Below are 21,204 nucleotides of genomic sequence, written 5' to 3' on the forward strand. Positions count from 1 at the left end.
CGTGTGTACACCTGTGTGCACACCTGTGGGCATCAGCACGCTTGTATTCAAAAGGTTTCTCCATGTAACGATCTACTAGGGAGTGTGGGGAGCCATAGCCCTGTCCCCCAGGGCATGAAGCAGGTATGGAGGAGAACCAGGCCCCAGACATCCAGAGGCCCCAGCTGGCAGCCAGCTGTGCCAGAGAGGGCCGAGCCACAGGCCCAGAGGCCAGAGGCCTGAGGGCACCCCACCCCCCGGAAGGGGCCCAGCCGGGCCACGGGCGCCAAGCCCCGCCAATCGGCCACCAGGAGTGAGTCGGTACATACATGAGCGCCCAGCCCCAGACAGAAGATTTTGTAGATTTTGACCAGTTAATTGAATAATCTGAGACGCTTGAGAAAGAGTTTATCAATGCAATTACCCCAGAGAGATTGGTTTGTGAGTTTTGGAGAAAAAGTAACACATCATCTGCATAAAGGCTGATTTTATGTTCTACATTCTTACATTTTATGCCCTTAATTGTTGTAGCCTGTCTAATTGCTGCTGCTAGTGGCTCAATAAAATTGCAAACAGTGAAGGGGAGAGTGGGCATCCCTGCCTGGTGCCCCTTAGGAGGCAGAAGCTGGAGGATGTTTGGTCATTTGTTCTGACACAAGCTGTTGGGGAATTATATAATATTTTTAACCAGCTTACGAAAGAGTTTCCAAAACCAAATTTGTGTAAAGTTGCAAATAGAAATTTCCAGTTAACTCTGTCAAGAGACAATATTATGGTTTCAATGTTTTTACTGCGTGAGTAGTCTATTAAATTAAGGAATCTACGTGTATTTGTTGATGAGTGCCTACCTTTTATGAAACCAGTTTGGTCAGGATGAATTAAAAGGGGGGTTATTTTCTCTAATCTCTTTGAGAGAGCTTTGCAGATTATTTTAAGGTCTACATTAATAAGGGATATTGGACGATAGCTTGAGGCAAATACAGGGTCTTTGCCTGGTTTTAGTAAGAGACTAATATTTGCAGAGTTCATATTTGGTGGTAGCCATTTTCTTTGATTTCCTTCAACATTCTGTGAAAAATTGGTGCTAGAATCGTCCAGAATTCTTTGTAAATTTCTGCTGGAAAGCCGTCTGGACCTGGAGCCTTATTATTGGGCATACTTATCAGGGCTTCCTGGAGTTCACCTGGCGTCAGTGGCGAATCCAGTGCCATTGCTTGGGTGTCTAATAATTTTGGAAGAGTTACGTTGTCGAGAAATTGATCAACTTCGTTTTTAGATGGGTTTATTTGTGGTGTATATAAACTTTCATAGAAATCCCTAAAAATTTTGTTTATTTTTTTAAGGTCATATATTGTATTCCCAGATAAATCTTTAACAGCACATATGGTTGTTTTTTTCTTTATTGATTTTTAACTGGTTAGCTAAAAATTGCCCAGATTTGTCACCGTGTTCAAAATTTTGCAGGGAAGTCTTTGTACTAAGAATTGAGTTGTTCAATATTTCTTGATCTTGGTGGGACACATAGGCTTTTTCTAAGGATTTGATGTTTTTTTCTAGTTCCTGAACATTTTTGTTTTCTTCTTATGTGATGAGAAAGAAATTATTTAACCTCTCATCACAGCTTTCCCTGCTTCCCAGAGGACAGATGCTGATGTTCCAGGAATGTCATTATAGCTTAAATATAGAGTCCATTCTTTTTTAAAGTATTTGATAAACTCTTCATCTTTGAGTAGTGATGTATTAAATCTCCAGTTTTTACTTGCCGTAGTATTATTCTTCTGTATTAGTGTGAAAGATACAGGAGCATGATCGCTGACAGCTATAGGGTGAATCTCAGTGTCTGAGATGTCACTCAGCAGTGAGCTGCTGACTAGGAGATAATCCAGACGAGAGTAGGAGTGATGAACATGTGAAAAGAAAGTATATTCCTTACTGTTGGGGTGAAGGGAGCGCCATGCATCGCAAAGACCAAAGTCGCTGTATTGAGCCTATCCATTTCTTCATTTAGCCCCAGGTTTAGGTCGCCCCCAAGAACAAGTGTGCAAGCTAGGTGTTCAGAGAGTGTACTAAAAAATCCGTGGAAGAATGAGGGGTCATCAACATTTGGACCATATATACTTACAATAATGATTAAGTATAGATAGTTTAACGATTAGGAATCTGCCCTCTGGATCTATAACTGTGTCGAATATTGTGAAAATAATATTTTTATGTATTAAAATTGCTACTCCTCTTTGTCTAGAATTATAACAGGCTGAAAACACATTAGGAAACTCAGGTGTTTTAAGTTCATTCAGACCTGTGACAGGCCTGTGAGTCTCTTGTAATAAAACAACGTCTGCCTGTAGGTTTTTAAGTTGGTTAAATATTTTTAACCTTTTTTCTCTGGAGCCAGTTCCGTGCACATCCCATGTGACAATCCTTAGTGTGCCCATACATGTGTGTGTATGGCAAATGATGTACGCTGTGTGTCTCACTTAGACGGGTGAGGAAAATGGAAACACATCATTTGTTTGTAAATAAAGAGAAGAAAAATGCGCGGCGAGAAGCTCCATAGGTCTGACTATGTTGATTGATTGATTGATTGATTGATATACCTTTATTAGTCCCACAAGGGGAAATTTCATGTTAAGGCTGCCGACCTATTGCACGCAATGGCAGCGCCATCTCTCCTCCGACCATACATACATTACACAAAAACATCACATGGGGAAGACAGGTCAGAGAGCAGTGTTGGGAAGGTTACTTTTAAAATGTATTCCATTACAGATTACAGAATACATGCCCCAAAATGTATTTTGTAACGTATTCCGTTACGTTACTCAATGACAGTAACGTATTCTGAATACTTTGGATTACTTAATATATTATCATGCTTTTTACAACTACATGAATGTACTATTGCTGTGTGATTTATTACTATTACTGAAGGTCCGCGGCTCCGAACCGTAGTAAAGGGACCTCTGGCGAATACGTCGGGTTCGTGTCGGGCTCGTAGCCGAAAAATAGCTTTACTTTGATGTCTGGGTCAAGTTTGCTAGCGAGAGACAGAGAGAGGCGTTGAAAGGCTGCTCCAACGGAACTTGTTTCGGAGGAAAACACAAACACAGTGTACAGTCTAGTCTTAATAGCTTACTTACAGCTGGGCTCGTCAGGCACTCTTCTTGGCTGCAGTGGTTATTATTATATTTACATGCTTCCAGCTCCCGTTTTTGCTCCGTGACAGCTCGTACTTTTCCTTTTTCTCCCTCCCTCGCTCACAGACACATTACGGGTACGGCAGTCCATTCTCCCTGCAGCACGGACTACACTGCCCATCAGGCTACATTCTTTAGAGCTATGCCTGTAGCATTCTGTCTATTAGCTTAGCACAACAACAAAAAGGCGCTCTCTCACCCAGGAAACACAGAGAGAGAGAGAGCGTCACCCTGTAACCATGGCAACTGCAACGCTGCCGCCTGGAACAACAGAACATAGCTGTCAAACAAACCCAAACAATCCTGACCCCCCACAATATGAAACAGGAAAGTACCGCCGTGCAATCCATTTATTTCAACAAAGTAACTGTATTCTAAATAACACCTTTTTAAATGGTAACTGTAACGGAATACAGTTACTCATATTTTGTATTTTAAATACGTAACGGCGGTACATGTATTCCGTTACTCCCCAACACTGTCAGAGAGGTATAACAATGGAAAAAGCACCACATGAGGAAAGATAAGGAGAAAAAAATAACTCCCCCCAGACTGAGCTCCAATAGGGAGATCAGTTTGAGAACAGAAAAAAACACCTCTGCACATAGCACATGAAAAAAAACTCTTAATACACCAAAGAAACACATGACAAGCAACAGGGGTGGGTAAAGGGTGAGAGACAGCCAATGTAGACAGTACATCCGGGCCTGCAGCCTATGCGCTGGTCTCCTTGATCCACCGTCAGCATCGGAAGGGAATAAGTGTCGAAGGCGTTTGGAGGGGGGAGGGGGGATGAGTGTACATCTGCATGTGTATATATGTCTGTGTGCGTGTGTGTGTATGTGTCCAGAGTTCAGCTGAGACAGTGTCCTTCGCCCTGCCAGGCTAAGTAAACAGTCTTCCAGCCAACCCAGGTGGCCTTGCATAGAATGGGAAGAACAGTCTAAACACAGTCCATTATCAGGGTGTTGTTGTTCAGCTCCAGCCTTGAGACCGCAGCTGGCGCCAAAGGGGTATCCGAATGAAGTGATGGTGGTTTTTACTTTATTGCGAACAACTCATATGAATTTCAAAGCTGTTCTAACAGTACACTGGTCTCTCAATCTCCCGTTGGAGAGCCGTGAGCTTCTCCATGATGTTATCAAACTTACGCTCCATGATGTTGTCATTCTTGTGCTCAAAGAGCTGATTCTGAGAACTCACGACCGCAGTGAGTGTGCATAATAACTAATATGAGCAAGTGTGAGCACGTCTGAGTGTGTGTGTCTTATATCTTTGTGCGCTGTGAGGCTGCTGTAAATGTGTTGCCTTTAAACGCATGTGTGTGCGTGATCGTGCAGAGTGAGCATGTAGAAATAGAGGGTGTTGTTTGTGGATGGGTAGGGAAACAGGTGATCGACGCAGTGATAGAACAGAGAAGCAAAGAAACCAAAGAGCAGGGTGAGTGACAAGAGAGAGAGAGGAAAAAGGGAATAAAAACGGAAACATTCAAATTAAGGCATTGACGGAGAGTGACGGTGACGTTATACTGAATTACCAAACTGATATTACAAAGTTAAACAGATGTTAATACAAGAGAGGGTGAGTGAAGAGAATAGTGTAGCGGATTCTTATCTGGTGTGCGGTCAATACAGCCACGGAGTGGTGCCGGGGTCGCAGAGGAGCTGTCCGTCCACGGCAATGACAGCCCGGGAGCTTTTCTGGATAAAACTACGTTGGACTGGGAACAGGACCTTGCGTCGTTCCAGGATCTCTCTGGGGAACTGGTCGTTCACGCTGGAATATGTTCCTTTCAGCTCTCTGCTGCAACTCTTCACCTGCTCCTTCTGCTTGAAGTGGCCAAATTTGGCCACAATAGGCCGTGGTCTCCTGTTTCCTGTTTTCAGAGCCCCGATGCGATGCACTCTTTCAAACCCTATTTTTTTCACCGTGTCCTCCGGCAGCTTCAGGTGGGTTTTAATGAAGCTTCTCACGGTCATTTCCGAGTCCTTTCCGGCAGACTCTGGAAAACACAAGATTATCTCTCATGCTACGGGCTTGTAGATCGATAACGGTCTCTTTTATTTTTTTATTTTCTATGTTTAACTGGGTCACATTTTCAGCTAGAGATTTGACCGAATCCCGTAGCGTGGCATTTTCCACAGCAAGTGTTTCCACCTGCTGCTGGCTGAACTCAAGGGATTCCTTTAGAGATTTAAATTCCCGGTGTAAGATCTCCACCAGGGACAGCCTCGCATCAAAACTGGACAATCGCTTATCGATTGACTCCAGGATGTCCACAACGTCTTTGCCGGCAGGCAATGTTGTGCCGGGGGTGTCTGCCGGGCGACAACTTTTAGATGACGGCGTCTCAACTTTGGCCGGGGAAGACGCGCTCTGGGCCTTCTTCATTACTAGGTCATGGAAGCACCGGTCGATGAAATCTTGGAGAGCGTGTGATTGGTTAAATGACAATTGATTAGTGTATTTGGGATACTTGAAGTTCAAAGCGTTTTTTAAATTCTATGCTACTATTTGCTTTTTTTCCACCAAATCTCAGGCGTCTACAACATAATTCGCTTACCTTCTCCCGTAACTTACCGTCACTTACCGTCCTCCGACTCCGCGTTTCTACCAACAGAAGTTCTGAAATATTGCAGTAAACTCACAATTAGTTATAACATAGCTATAATACATTATATTTCATTGTTATTTCATTGTTATTTGTCACATAGATGATGGTAGAATCATTAAATGTTTGAAAAGGGTGTGTTCTTACTGGTTATCATCTCCTTCACCTCCCGTTTGACTCCAGCTGGCCCTTGGACATCTTGCACCAGTCAAAAGAAGCAGAATGATGGATCAAAAATATCCTTTTAAAGCTCAGTTGGAGAGACTTCTGCAGTGCTGTTACAAAACACACCAAGCCAAGTGAATGGGTTGCATTCGGCATCCTTATGAGGTGTCTGGTAAGTGAGTAAGTGACAGATAGAAGCGCTGCACTAAGTTACTACTTTCTCCTGTTGAATGAGGTCTCCTTGTCTTGAACAAATGGAGCCAAAACCTCCACTAGTTCTTTGAGCTGACCCAACTCTCTGGCTGATAAGCACAGCCTTTTATGACCTTGGGCTTCCAAAAGTGGGTTTAGAATTTGGCTATTCAAGTCAGTGACTGCTTCTACAAAGCGTAAAGTGCTGGTCCATCTTGTTGATACAGCTGTAGGGATGTGCCGGATGGCTCCACAGACACCATCTCAAATACTTCTTTTAGTCCACAAGTAGAATGTAGTAAACTATACACTTAGTCACTCTTGCCATGACAGTGTTCAGAACGTTTGTCTTCTTCGGTATGTCTTGCATAACAAGCTGTAGTGTATGTGCAAAGCACTGCAGACGTTGTTGTTGTCAACAGCTGCTCTCGATAGATTCCGTGTCATCCTAAAACTCCTGACTTGAGTCTTCCCGGAGATCAAAGTTTTCCAAGTCTTCATCATCTTCACTACTTGGAGCAGATGGAAAAGAACTGTGAAAGTCCAGGCTGGGGAACAGCACTAAAACCCCATCTCATAGAGTCTTTATTTAACTAAACTTTTTTGTTTTATTTTGGTTCTTTTTAGACAAAGTAAAGATAGCATTGGTTTCCTATTTTATCCATTTGCACTACACTTATTTTGGTGTGATATAAATGATTGGAGGTGGAAGCATTAATTCCACAACATGCCTCAGAGACATCTGGTTCCCTCCAGGCTTTATGTCAAAGCTGCACTTCCAGGCAGGTGCATTCCCTTTGTGTTTGAGACAGGGGAGCAGAGTACTGCGGCGTAGAGGAGATCGATCCACCCTGGGAAGTGTTGTCTCTGCCTCTGCATGACATGAGGTTCTAACATAAAGGGAGAGGTCACCCAGCTAGAGTCAGGCCGACACACCTGTGTCCATTAGGCATGTGTGTGTAAAGGTGCACTTACACACACACACACACAAACTCAAACATATACGTCTAAGCTTACGCTTAATAATTTTTATAGAGATTTCAACTTTATTTGGTTGGCAAAATCAGTTGAAAATACAGTTTATTTTTATGTTGTCCTAACAATAATGTCAGAACTACATCAGCTCAGATTCTGGATGTGTATTCACATTTACGTAAGATGAAGTTGCCTTGGGAACATCTCCTAGCAGCATCACCCTTGTTAACTTTCCTACTGCCTAATGATTCAACACCTCAGTAATGAGGTCTAGGTGGGTAATTAACAACAACCCCGCATCAGAGGTTTTTTTTCTCTCTTAGTAGTAGGACATATAATTACAAGAAGATAACACTTCTCAGATTTTTTGACAAATGAAGAACTCTGGTTTATGCAAGGCATATTCAAAAGATGAATATATAAATATATTAACCATGAGCTATCACCATTTAGGTTACAAAAACATATGCAAAGTGTTACTAAAGGGAAGAACATTTTAAGCATATTGTTTTATTTCCACTCTACAAACAGCTCCCATAAACCTGATCAAATCTTGTTCATGTGCAGCACTATAAAATGTGATTTCACCATGTGGATTGAGTGTAGTCAGTATATAAAAGCTGAAGTTTATAACAGTCCTCTTAATACATTTTTCTGTCAGCTGCATGAGTGAGTTGGAAAGAAAGATAGTGAAGGCAACAGTGAACTTAGCCCTTGTGATGTGTCTTTCCCTGTGGGCTTACTATATCCAGATTAAGGGAGAGTTCACAGATAGGCGACAGGCTCCAGCACCCATATCCAATCAGACGGTTCCCTCAGGGGAACCATGTGGTGCACACATATGTGGCCACAGCCTCACAGCATGACACCACAGTGTCCTCCAGGAGTCCTCCACAAGGATCAAGGGAAGCTGTTCGTGAGAGAGTAGCACTTTGCAAGAAGACTAGGTGATGTATTTGAAGATTAGGCAATGCATTGCATGAACACTGGCAAAGTATGTCATGGTTTGTGCAAAGTTCTTGAGGCACTATTAGAGCAACGAAGATGAGGAGAGGAGGGAAGGAATGTCCTAATGTGCTCATGTCTGATTTTTTGCAAAGCTCACACCTTTAAAGGCCCTCAAAAGTCGATCTGAAAGTCTGTTTGTAACACTATTAACTTCTTTGTAGTGGAGATATCATCTGAATTTCAGGAGCGGGACCACTCCTCCTTCACGCCCCCTCCGGCCTCAGGCTATAAAAGCCCCCCTTCTCCAATACCTGCTGTTCTCATTTTCATGCCCCACCCTTCATCCCCATTTTCCCTCTTTTCTCCTCTTCTCCTCTCTTCCTTTCCTTCATTCATTTCTTGTTAGTACATGGGGATCTGCCCAGCCCGGGAGCCGTCACCAGTCCCCTTCGAGGCCTTCCCCAAACCGCAGCACCAGTTCACACTTCCTCATCCCTCATTGCCCATCGTTACCGAGGATGTGGTCCCAGCTAGTGAACTCATTTTATCCTTGTGCGCATTTACATTTGAAGATTCCTTACATAGGTCACGTGTGAGTAGCACTATGAGCTAAAGAATAAGTCAGTATAGACAGTATAAAGTGCACCCACCTCCTAAATATTCTATATTTAAGAATCTAATTTTGTTTCTCTGTACCTATTTAGCCATACATCTTACTATAATGACCATAGTTTATGTATGTATGTCCTCCCAAACAAGTTATTCAATCTGAATGAAACTTATTGTATAAACTGCATATTGTATCAGGAATAGAAGCTATCTATATTGCTCTTGGGAATTAATTATATTATATACTTATTTTATATATATTGTGTGTGGTATCTAATCTCAAAACCACCATCAACATTACGTGTACATTATGGGTGTGTCTGCATTCTTAATGTTACACATACGTTACGTGCATGTTATTGTTTTTAAATACATTTTGCTTAAAAAATGCTTAGTTATTTTGAAGTCACTGAATTGTGTTGCCATGCATATCTGCAAATAAGTGTTCATCAACCAGTGACGCTAATGGTGCCTGTGATTGATTACTTTGTCATGTACAATGAATATGCAGCTTGCAAAGAAGAAGAAGAAGAAATATATGTATTTATTATTCTTTTTTGTGTTTCAGAATTGCTGTACCTTTGCTGTACCTTTCTTTCCGTTTGACTGTATACAGTGATATAATGACGATAGAAAGAATAAGAAGATAAATTAACATACATGTTTGTGCTTTAATACATGAGCAAAGTAAGCAAGCACTGCAGAACAGTAAATAATTAATCATTGTATAGTTATATGTTTAAAGAGTTCACAGTTTTATAATCGTACACCCTTCCACAGGTTTTTAAGAACACATTACTATGAAAAGCCTTACACAGTGACAAAAAAACAGTCCAACACAACTCCCAGAGCCATCACACTTGATCTCTTTATGAATGAATCACACTATCCTACCATTTTCCTCTCATCTCCCTTCCTGCCCCCTACAGAACCAGAGCAAAGCCATAGCTCATATTTTCACTGACAAAAGAGGTGACAGTGAAAGGAAAGTGAAAAGGCTATAATAAATGCTATGGGAGAGGTACAAGGAAGAGAGTGCAGCGTTTGAAAATGGTAACCTTTTTCACATGCTGATTTAGTATTCATTATTAATGACCTTTCTCTACCTGAGCAAAGCTGTTGCCAGGAAGCCCCTTCGTGTTGGTGTCTGCCAGGAGCTGGGGAAGCTGCGGCCTTGTTCAGACTTGTTGGCTGATGGATTTCGATGCTTGGTATGCGTCTTTCGCACAAATACTGTTTAATTTGTTCCGCAGAGTCCACACACTGTGTAAAGAATGGTACGAACATAATGGTCAAGATGTTAAAGTTCAGAGTGGCATTCTGGACACAAATTAGGGGTCAGAAAAGGCAGACTGGTGTTTTGCTATTTGCATTGTCTGTCTCTACCTGAGAGGAAAGAAAATAAAAAGAACGGGGTGCAAGAAGACGGGAAGGCAGGCAGCACATGCAATCATCCACTTCTCTCAGTCATCTCGCATTTGCCTCTTTCGATTTTATCAAGAAAGCATTTTCATGCTAATTGATCTTAAAAAGCAACTGTGCACACGGTGCATTGTGAGTGTGCTGCTGTGAATGCGTGTGTGCGTCGTTGTGAGCTTGTGTGTTTGAACAATCATCTTAAATGTGCTCATCCAGGCTCGATATTCTATTCACAGAGCCTACACACCGACAATCACTCCTACACTGTGAGAGACATGCTCCTAAGCACATTCAAACTTCACTGGCAGACAGTACTGTAAAACTGATCTATCTATCTATCGCTCCACCTGCCTGTTTATCTAGCAATTCTTTCTATCACTCTACCATTCTTTTCTCTGTCTGCCTCCATTCATCTGTCATTATCAGACCAAAAAAATGTAACACATACTTCCTCTCCTTTGCCGATAAGGCTCTCTACACATCACTCAGGAGCAAGCTGTGGGGGCCACCGAAAGACACACACACCCACAAGTAACTCTGCGAGATCTCACCTCAATTACACCATTATTTCTTTTGTTGTCATTTTCTGTCTAAGTCTTGAGAAGTATGTCTTTGCTGCCTCTTTTGTCTAGCCAAACGCCAAATTATTATATTGCAATCACGGGCTCTTCTCTGTGCCAGGGATTTACTGTGCCGTCAATATTCACTATCACTTCCTCTTTGCAGCTATAATTAGACTTCTTACTGCGACTGTATTGTGGAGAACTTCAGCCAAACCAAAGTCTTCTGTGAGACTTTGGTCAGTTGACAAAGAGCGAGCGAGTGAATTCGACAAAGTCGAAAGCTGACGGCAGCTCGCGGCCCTTACTGTCGAGGTAGGGCTTCATGTGTGACAGACAGTAGTCTGCCTGCTCTTTAGTCAGGTTCTGGTAGAGCTCCTCTTTAGTGACGTAGGGTTTGTTTTCAGCGCTGAGGGCTCGGAAGGCGCTCTGGTGACATGGATGGGAAAATTGTTGCATGGCCACGAGATGTTATTGACAGTGATATTTCTGTCAATGCTGTCCATAGTAAATTAAATTAAATAATGCTTTGTGATGATGGTGTTGGTTTAATTTTAGCAGTTAACGCCAATAGGCGGCCACTGTGCTCCAACAGTTTTTTGATGCATTGTGTCGCTTTTTGTTTTCCTAGACCCACTGAGCAATACCCTCTTCTGATTGCACTATATCCCCTGATCAAAAATACTATTTTATGTGATAAGGCAAATTGTTATAATTGCCCGACAACAACAACTGCATGATATCATTATCATCCATCCCTAATTTAAAAAAAAATGAATTCAATTTAACCGCACGTGATAATAGGCCTGTTGTGCTTAGTACACATCAGATAGCACATCTTGTGGCCACAAGTAATTCATTATATTCCTAAGTATTATTAATAAAAGAATATTTTTTCCACCTATCACCAATGGGAGCTCTGTGGTAAAGATCGGAATTTGACTAAATCAATTAAAATGCCTTACTTTGCCTTCACCACTTCACAATCACAATTTTTTATCACAAACTGCATGCTTGTGATCTGAGTTACCTTTATAAATATTTAAGGTTTTTTTTCTAATGAAACATACATTAACCAGCCAATCATTAGGTACACCCTTTCAGATGCTTAACACAAATATCTAATCAGGCAACCCAGAGGCACCAGCTCAATGCATATAGAGATGTAGCATGGACAAGATGTCCTGCTGAGGTTCAAACTCAGCATCAGAATAGGAAGGAAAGGTGATTTACTAACGTTGGACCTAATATGTTGTTGATGCCAGATGGGCTAGTTTGATTTTTTTCAGAAACTGCTGGGATTTTCCCACACATCCATCTCTAGGGTTTTCAGAAAATGGTACAAAAAAAGAGAAAACATCAAGTGAGCGGCAGTTCTTTGGACAAAAAATGCCTTATTGATGCCAAAAGTCAGAGAATAGCTGAACTCCAAAGAGGTTATACAGTATGAAGGCAGTAACTGAAATAACCACTTATTACATCCAAGACCACACTGACTGCCATTGGAAAAGCATTGCCTGATCTGATGAGTCTAACTTTCTTCTGCGAAATTCAGACGGTAAGGTTAGAATTTGGCATAATGATTATAATCTACCTGAGTATCTTAGCTGACCACATCAATTAAACCGGTTTCTTGAACATGACAGTAAGTTCACTGTACTCAAATGGAGATCTCAATACAAAAGAGCACCTTTGAGATGTGGTGTAAGGGATGACTTGCTTCATGCATATGCAGCAAACAAATCTGCAGCAACTGTTTGATGATGTTGTTTCAGTATGGACCAAACTCTCTGAGGAATGTTTTGATCACTTTTTTGAATGTATACCACAAACAATTAAAGCAGTGCAAAAGGGACCCCAACCCAGTACTAGCAGGAAGTAACTGATATCATGTTTGGTGAGTGTATATATGATTTTAGACATGTTAAATGGGTTCAGTGGGAGATTATCTAATATGAAATACTATATTTTAAAGTTTCAGTCTTATGACTATGGGTGTCTCATGTGACACTGTTTATTGCTGAATGAGGTAACGACAGTGTACAGCTGCCAGCAAATGAAAGTACTGCAATATTGATGCATTTGTAGTATTATGAGCAGCATGTCTGTGGCGTCTTTCCAGAGGGAAATGCTGTATTAAGTTACTGCTAATGTAAACCAAACATTTCCTACTGCTGCAGCTTCACATTAAAAGCATTTCACCGTGGAAACATGAGTTGACCTTTTTTATTAAGTAATCTGCCACTGACTGCAAAACAAGACAACAGTCACTTTCTGCGATTTTTGACAGCAGATCAGTTTGAAATATTGCACGGAGTAATGGAACAAGAGGGAGAAACCGCAGCGAGCTGTTAGATGAAGAGCTGCAGGCGACGTCTCGGTGAGGTAACCAACTTTCACTGTGCTTTGCTGTTCGCAGGCTCATGCCGTGTGCAGCATAAAATCAGATCACAGTTGTTCACCGAATGATGGAAAAATGGCTATAATTTGTGGACTAGCTTGTTTTGCTGCCCCCAGAATTGTTTGACCTGTTGTTTTAAAGTGCTGTTGCTTTTACCACCAGTAGCTTAACTACAGGTTGTGCCAAATCAACCAAGACTGAAACCTTTGAAGCTGACATTTTAAGTTATAATTCTTAAGATTTCACCCATGTTGGATTTTTTAATACCTGAGGATAGACATGCATTGTAATTATGCAGAATTATTTGACCTGTTGAATCAGACATCTGCTGTTTCAGCATATTAATTACTGGTTTACTGGTGCTAAAAGTGTAAAAAGAAAATATGTATAACACCATAGAATTCTTTGGTTATAAAATAAGGCGTCAGCAATCAATCAATCAATCAATCAAGTGTATATGTTTACCCTGAGATTAGACAAGCTGATAATAAAATGTAAAAACACTATACAAAAATGCCATCACAGAATCTAAATACACTATATGAACAAACTTACTCTCACCTACACACTTACAGGAGCTGCTCAGTCAAGGAAGCCCATTCCATGAATCTCCTGGCACACAGTTTTTGTGCTGATATTAATACCAGAGGAGGTTTAAAACTCAGTACTTGGAAAGCCTCCTTACATTTTCAAATAAAACCACTCACAGTTAATCATGGAATATCTGTGTAAAAAAGGCAGGAATTTTACAACTCTCTTGTCATCTCAGTGGCATCCTATTACAGTAACTCGCTCAAATTGAGCAATTGCTTGAGAATGAATCATTCTTTTAGAAATTTGTAAAGGGATAGATAAGTGCAGATTTTATACACCAACCATTCAAACATTAAGAGCTATGACCTCAATACTTTTGATCACATTGTGTACACTTAATGAATTTTGAAAATTCTCTTAAAAACATGGCAAAAATCTAATTCACCATTCCCTTGATTTGAGGTTAGGGTAAGGTTAGGTTTAATTTAAGGGAGTCGTGCCATAGGCTCATATTTGCTTTGGCATGTTAGGCTTATATTCATATTCTCTGGCAACCACCGTGATATTTCCAGATATTTAAATGTATGCATGTGTAGAAAATACAATATAAAAATGGCCACATGTTCAAAAAGTATTATCACACACCGTGATACATACACTACACCTCATCTTCTCTCAAGACATTTTTTGCCCATGGGTATACTAAACAGCCAGGTGTTATCGTGCTCCCCTGTGAGTCCTGTTTTCCTTCCCAGAGCAATTAATGACAAACTGGAGTCGGAAAATCTGGCCCCAAAATGGCTGCCTATCTAGAACTGAGGTGTCACATCACCCTGACAACCGGGGCAAGCCCTCGGAGTATCATCAGTGTGCACCGACAAAGCCAGGGGTCAGAGTTCATCCCACCTCGTGACCTCTCTGTGGAATTGATCTGTTGTGGTGGAAATGGGATTTTGGTGCTGCATGATTCAGACAGCAGCGAGTGAATGAAGTCATTTTCTGTCTATGATGATTGACTGCATGTATCATGTATGACATAAGATCCAACAAGCCAGTTTTATAGTCAGCAAGAACACAAAATAGAATTAGGTTAATTATATGTCACATTTATGAGTGCGAAATCGTGCGTGTGCGTCAAAGGTAGGAATGTGCACGGTGCAATCGAGTGTGTAGGTGATGTTGTCAAGAAGCTGGTGTTTGTAAAGAGGCTTGTGTGTTTTCAGGGCAGCCAGTCAATCAAGGAGAGGAGCTGTCAGCATGGCTGATCTGTGCAGCCGGCGCTCGGCACAAGCAGAGACGCCTACCCATGTCAAATGTCACAGCGCTAATCTCTTTCCAATGCAGGCCAGGTATAACTGCAGGGGCAAGAGGTACACACACCTCATTGCTCCACATAATAAGAGCCTCTTGAGATCCAGCAATTCGCAAATCTAAAGGATTTATCTTAATAAAAAAATAGTACCCTGTTGAGATTATGATGGCATATGTGTAATCCACTAATTTTCCAGTTCTTACAGAGCAACAGGGATTACATTTCTGGTCATATCAAGTATGGTGGCACTGTATAAACTAAGCTGAACTCTTGGTTTTTATCGCCCTATGGTGAGTGGAATGTGATTCGCATACTTACATTATTGTGTTTAATTATGCAAAACAAGGTCTAAATGTATGTGGATGTAGTTTTATATCAAGCTCATAATTTCATGCTGTGTATTAAACTAAACAAAGGTTTTAAGACATGTTTAGGCCGCACATCTGCTGCAAGGCCGCTTTGGAGATAATTCCAAAGGTTTAATGTGTTATTGAATGTGTTTGTGGCTTTGTTTGTTTTTGCCTAAAGGGAGATAAGTCACCGCCTCTCATCCCTGTGTCAACAAACTTCCACTGGAAGACTGTTCACTCCACACATGACCCAATAAAATGCTTTTTTTTTTCCCCCTCTGGAAATTAACAAATTCTCTGTCTCTGGATCAGCAGCTATTTTTGTATATATGCATTTGCATAATAAGTGCTTAACATTTATAGCTCCCCTTATTTATCACATAGTAAACCCATAGTTTTATGTGTAAGTTAGATTGGAATCTTCGCATATAATAAATACATTTTAAACAATCATAATATTATAGATATTATAGCTATAGGTATCTGTATCTATGTAGATATAGATCCGGCTTATGCCAAGAACACAGTGTCATTTTCAAAAGATGCACATTTGAAACTACTGCAGTAATTTTGTTCCTGGCACATCCCTTCCAATCTCTAACAAATTGTTGCTAATCAAGTTAAAGAGGACCCCCCCTGCCCTTCTTGTCCCTCTAAACTTTTTGAGCATTCAGTCATGCGCCTGCCATTTCCTCATTCCTTTGTGCTCTTCCTACTAAATTACTGAGAGGTGATATACAGCCCGAGTGTCCCAAGGCTAAAGGAGATTTAGAACTTTGTCCCATATGAAGGAGAGGTGAGAAAAGACATTACTATGCAGAATAGGTAATATTGAAAACGCCAGAGCACTTTACGGTGCCCCATGCAGATTATCAATCTATTTGTGTAACTTGGCTACTTCATTTCCCTTTTCATTTATTTGCCTTGCTGCAACCGTTTACAGTGCTGAAACTGAAAATTGAAGCCATCGGAAGCAAGGGAGCAATATTCCTAGGCAAAATAGCCATCTTCTGCTGTATGATTGCAAAGGTTTGTTTGGGGATGGCAATGAGGGATGAAGTGACCTCTTTTGTTGAGCTCAGAGGAATCTTTTGAGAGAAATGGCATTTCTACATATGATTATCTACACCTTGTTTATAGATTCTTCTCCAAGGCCTTAAGCTTTGTCACCGAGAATTTATCGGGGCATCTTGTCTTATTAAAGAGCAACACTTGCCACCGTTGTGCTGTATTAAATTTAGCACCACGGACAGAGGTACGCTTTGCTTGCCTTCCCACTAGTTTCAGCACCGTGGATAGAGGCTTATCTCAGTCAGCATTCCTGTGTTTAAAAGCCTTTTTGTTGTCGCTGTTAAACAATTGCAATCTGTGAGGCTGTAAATATTAACAGTCCAAGTCTTGATTTATTTTGCTAATGAGCACTGAAAACTTAATTATAATTCCATTGCTTCAAACAAATATGAAGGGGGGTATAAAATAACAGTAAATAAATGTGGAAATTGTCTGACAGACTGGGTGTTTTGAGTATTGCGGAAAGGATTTGCAAGAGCTACACAGTCGTATTTGAGTATACCCAAATGGACTGGAATAAGTGCCATTTGGGGAGTGCACAGACACGCTGTAACACGTCTTTCTCGCTAACTGCGTGTCATCAGTCCGATGGGCTCAACCACCGCAGCCTCTCCACTACCTCTCAGGTAGGTTGTGTGACGAAGCAGACCACGAGGGACCCGTTGTGGCGCCATACCTTGCGTAATCATCGCGACAGTACCCACTGAACATAATTACAATGATTTGTGCCCTCCCATTTCACCCTTGTATTAAAAAATATTGCTGCAGGTAACTCAGGCGTGAGCGCAGACAGGACTGCTGTGGTGAATGGAGTGTGGCCCCGAGGGAAAGCTTGGAGAGCAGAGCACAGTGTCATGCCAAAGAAAGCCAAGTCCCACCCCCCGGCCCCCCTCCTTTCTCCACTACCACCACCATCACCACCACCCCCGCAACTGCTGGGGCTCAGTCATGCCGTGAGAACGGGATGACATTACCGGGCCATTTAGCTGGCGGAAGAGCGGAAAGAGGTGAGAGAGGCGCTGTGTCGCCGTGAGAGTGTGTCTTTTGTTATTTAATGGTTAGCTAATTTCTGGGCGGGGTGTCGGGTGGGGTTTCCACACATTCTCCCCCCCCCCCCCCCCCCCCCCCCAAAAAAAAGAAGAGAAAAACAACGTAGCACAGTACGAATTTTAAGAGTCATACCCTGGCCTTACTTTGGCACCTCGGCGTACATATGGTTGCGCGCATGGCAGTCCCCCAAGGGCCCACTGTGAGGTAATGGGTCTGAATCATTCTATTTAAAAGGAGTCTCCAGCAGACACAACTGCCAAGAGCCAGCTAGCTTAACTTCACTGTGAGTTATTCATCGTTAACATTCTGCTTTGCTGACCGCTAAAATGGCTTTCATCAGATTGGATTCAAACAGGATTATCAGCATTCTTATCATTTATACACTAACAAGACCCCGGGTGTTGCTGTTCTCCTCTGGGGATACAGATAAACAACATGGACTTACTCCCAAAGGAAACAACCAGGAATGGCAATTATCCCACTGAGAGGTCGTTGTCCAAGCTAATAGGAAGCTGATGTAACAATCTGATCTTATATTCAGCTGAGGTTTTGGTTACAGTGAATGTTCAAATCCACCGCCATTGCACCTTTCCCGTGTAACGTCGCAGATTTCCGTTTGTGGTAGTTTGAATCAGATGATACTTGCTGTTATATAACAGAGGTTATTCTGTTTAGTCCATTTTTATCACAGACATAAGCACGCCTTTAATTGGTGCATGCCTTCAATGGGCAATGTGTAAACACCTAACTCGCTCAAACTGTCAATTTTATAATGAAGGATTGCCAAAATAATCAGAATAAGGCCTCCGGTTTTATTTAAATTCAGATTTGTTGATGCCTTCAGGCTCGTAAGCTAAAACGATTTGATGAAGAAGCTGAGTGAATGTTTAGTTCATCAAATGATCAACAAATGATCAGGAAATATCTATTTTGTGATTTTGAGCTCATTTCTGGTGTAAATGGAATCAAAATGTAGTCTCATCTTTATCTTTTTCAGATTCCCCCCCCCCCTCCTCCCCTCATTGTCTTCATTACCTGAAATAACCCGAATGGCTCTTTTTCTTTTTTCTTTTTTCTTCCTTGTGCCCCCTCTCTACGCCACTCGGCGGTGCTCACAGACTTCCCCTTTCTGAAAATGAAATAATCTATTCGGTGTGACTTTCGAAACGGCAGAAGAAAGTAATAATAATACGTAGTCTAAACCGCTGCAAAGAGCTGTGCTTGATTTTGATAACAGCGAACAGTCGAAGCCGTGCGAGGAATTCTCCATTCGTGTATTTTTGAGCTTCGCCTGCAAGGCTGTGTTTCAGCACCACGGAGCTGTCCACCGTCCTGGAGCGAAGCGAGGATGCAGCGACTCGCTGCTGCTGCCGTCGAGGATGAGGAAGGTGGATGAAGGATATGCAGAGTGACTTAAGCACACAAAACAATAAATAAACCTCCGATTAACCGCAGACACCATCAATTTGTGGTCAATGTTTATTTTCACTTAATAGTAGGTAAATTTCTGAAAATAGCTGTACGGCTTATTACTCCTGATAAAAACTGTGTGTGTGTGTGAGAGTCTTTGTGTGTATCTGCGTGTGTGTGAGTGTGTGTGTCAGTCACCCAAGTATTGCATTCTTAAGTTCTTGAAAGTGTAGTTATTTGCTCTGAGTAGGAGCACAAAGGACCGTATTCTCTATATCTCTCTATTTATAGACCCTCTCCCCTCGGTGGAATGTACCATTGTCTACTTGCTGAAGAAAAGGGGGGGACAGAAATATGCTGGGTTTATATATGCCGAGTTTAAAGCGCCCCCCCTTTATTCTAACCTCCCCTCTGTTCTGGCAGAGATCGAACCGACCCTGTTCGTTTAAACCGAGAAGACACCCATACAGACTCCTCAATGCAAAAAAAATAAAAGGGTGCCAAGAAGCTGGGACGAAGGAACGTGGGTGTAAATAGACAGTGAACGCTCTTGGTCTCTCTCCCTCTCTCTCTCTTCTCTCTCTCCCTCCCCCTTCTTCTTCCCTCTCTTTCTCTCTCTCTTTTATGAAATCAATGAACGAGTTATTGGTTAGGACATAAATATAAGGAATCAAAGCCTCCACCGGGACCAACGGCACTGCGCGCTTTTGATATGCGTCTTCGCCAAATGCTTCATGTGTTTTCAAATCATTGTAAATACTGGCTTTGATAGGACGAGAGCGGAACCATCCCTGGTACGGCTTGGTCTCGGAACCAAATTTTGACCAAGACTTCCACCAGCTTTTTTCCAACGTAAAACGAGACTCCACCATTACCATCTGCTGCTGTTGTACCCATCCCAACTCACTGGCCGGTCCGAAGATGGCAACTTTAACCAACGGGCAGGTGGACGGCACGGTGCACGGTGTTGGTGTGGTCTCCGCCAGCACGAACGGGCTCGTGAACGGATTAAACCACAGCCACAGCCCGGCGGGATGCCCGGCCACCATCCCCATGAAGGACCACGATGCCATCAAACTCTTCATCGGTCAGATCCCCCGCAACCTGGATGAGAAGGACCTCCGGCCCCTCTTCGAGGAGTTCGGCAAAATCTACGAGCTCACTGTGCTCAAAGACCGCTTCACGGGCATGCACAAAGGTGGGTTATGCCCATATTCCCCGCGACACCTATGGCTCTATTTGTTTTTGCCAGAGTGAAATCTGTCACACGTTTGGTGAGAGTGGGGAGCCTGAATCATGCGGGATTTAATAGGTAGAGCAGCGCAATTGTTGGCCAATTGTTTCTATAGTGCTGGAGCTTGAATGACTTTTCTGCATGTTTATTCTCATTTTGTTTCATTTGTGGCACGTAGAGGGGGACATTATTTCCAGCGTCTGACTTGTCACTGGCTCCCAAATTCAGTGCTTCATTTTCTACCCTATTAAACACACACATGCAAGCATAAGAGTGTCACGAATCGGGAGTCACGACGGCATGAATATGTGTGGGGTGTGATTTTTAGGAGGACCAATGTTCCTATAGTGTGCACGGGAGTATTCACACATCTAGTCCAGCGGTTGTAAACGTGCTTTCATTCACTCTGCTGAATCCTGATTATTAACCTGGTGTTTTCACGTTGCAATAGCAGGGAGGCTGTTTGATTGCCTCAAAGCAATACATTCTGTAAGTCGCTCAGTGTGTGTGTGTGTGTGTGTGTGTGTGTGTGTGTGTGTGTGTGTGTGTGTGTGTGTGTGTGTGTGTGTGTGTGTTGGGGGGTAGTTGGGTGGGGGTTGTGATGAGTTGGCGGGGGAGGAAGGGAGTGAGTGAGGGAGGGTGTGCGCGTGCACATGTACACGAACGTGTGCAACAGTGGAAGGACTATGAGCATGTTGTAATTTTGTGCAGCATTTAAGCCTTTGTCAGTGTTTCAGGTTTGGGTGATCGAAGTGATTCCCCCTGAAAAATAAAAATTAAAAAAAAGAAGAAGAAGAAATCGCACTAAAGTGGAGATTGCATATAGAGGTATTATTTTAACCGGTTTTGAAATATTCTAATCAAATACTGCCTTAATAGCTTTTTCTGTACCAACAATGACTGACCCTGTCAGGGTTGCCTTTGTTATAGAATTGACGACAGTGAATCATCATAAACTTTTGATGCAACAGTGTTATATGCCCTTCTGGTGTAATATAAAGAATTGAAGTGCTCCAGCATGAATGATGGTGCTTTACCCTTGCATTTTATTTTCTACTCTCACGGGAATAGTCATTCTGTGGAAATCACCATCTAGTGAGAGGTCACAAATTGATCTGCTATACCTGCAGGACACATCGCAGGGTGAAAAGTAAGCTGCCACTTTTCAGGACCCCTCTCCTTTGCCT

General features: G+C 42.2%; 1 protein-coding gene across 13 annotated transcripts in view; it reads left to right on the top strand.

Moving 5' to 3' along the window:
- The first annotated feature begins 19,278 nt into the window (after positions 1-19,278).
- celf4 (CUGBP, Elav-like family member 4) overlaps positions 19,279-21,204 on the top strand; it is an 88,337-nt gene continuing 86,411 nt past the window's right edge. For all 13 annotated transcript variants that reach the window (XM_063474510.1, XM_063474515.1, XM_063474513.1 and 10 more), the window contains exon 1: positions 19,279-19,981. In XM_063474510.1, the coding sequence (XP_063330580.1) occupies positions 19,705-19,981 (277 nt within the window). In that variant the 5' untranslated portion in view covers positions 19,279-19,704. The remainder of the gene's footprint in view (positions 19,982-21,204) is intronic.

Source organism: Pelmatolapia mariae, linkage group LG5 (assembly GCF_036321145.2).
Source record: "Pelmatolapia mariae isolate MD_Pm_ZW linkage group LG5, Pm_UMD_F_2, whole genome shotgun sequence".
Taxonomy (NCBI): domain Eukaryota; kingdom Metazoa; phylum Chordata; class Actinopteri; order Cichliformes; family Cichlidae; genus Pelmatolapia; species Pelmatolapia mariae.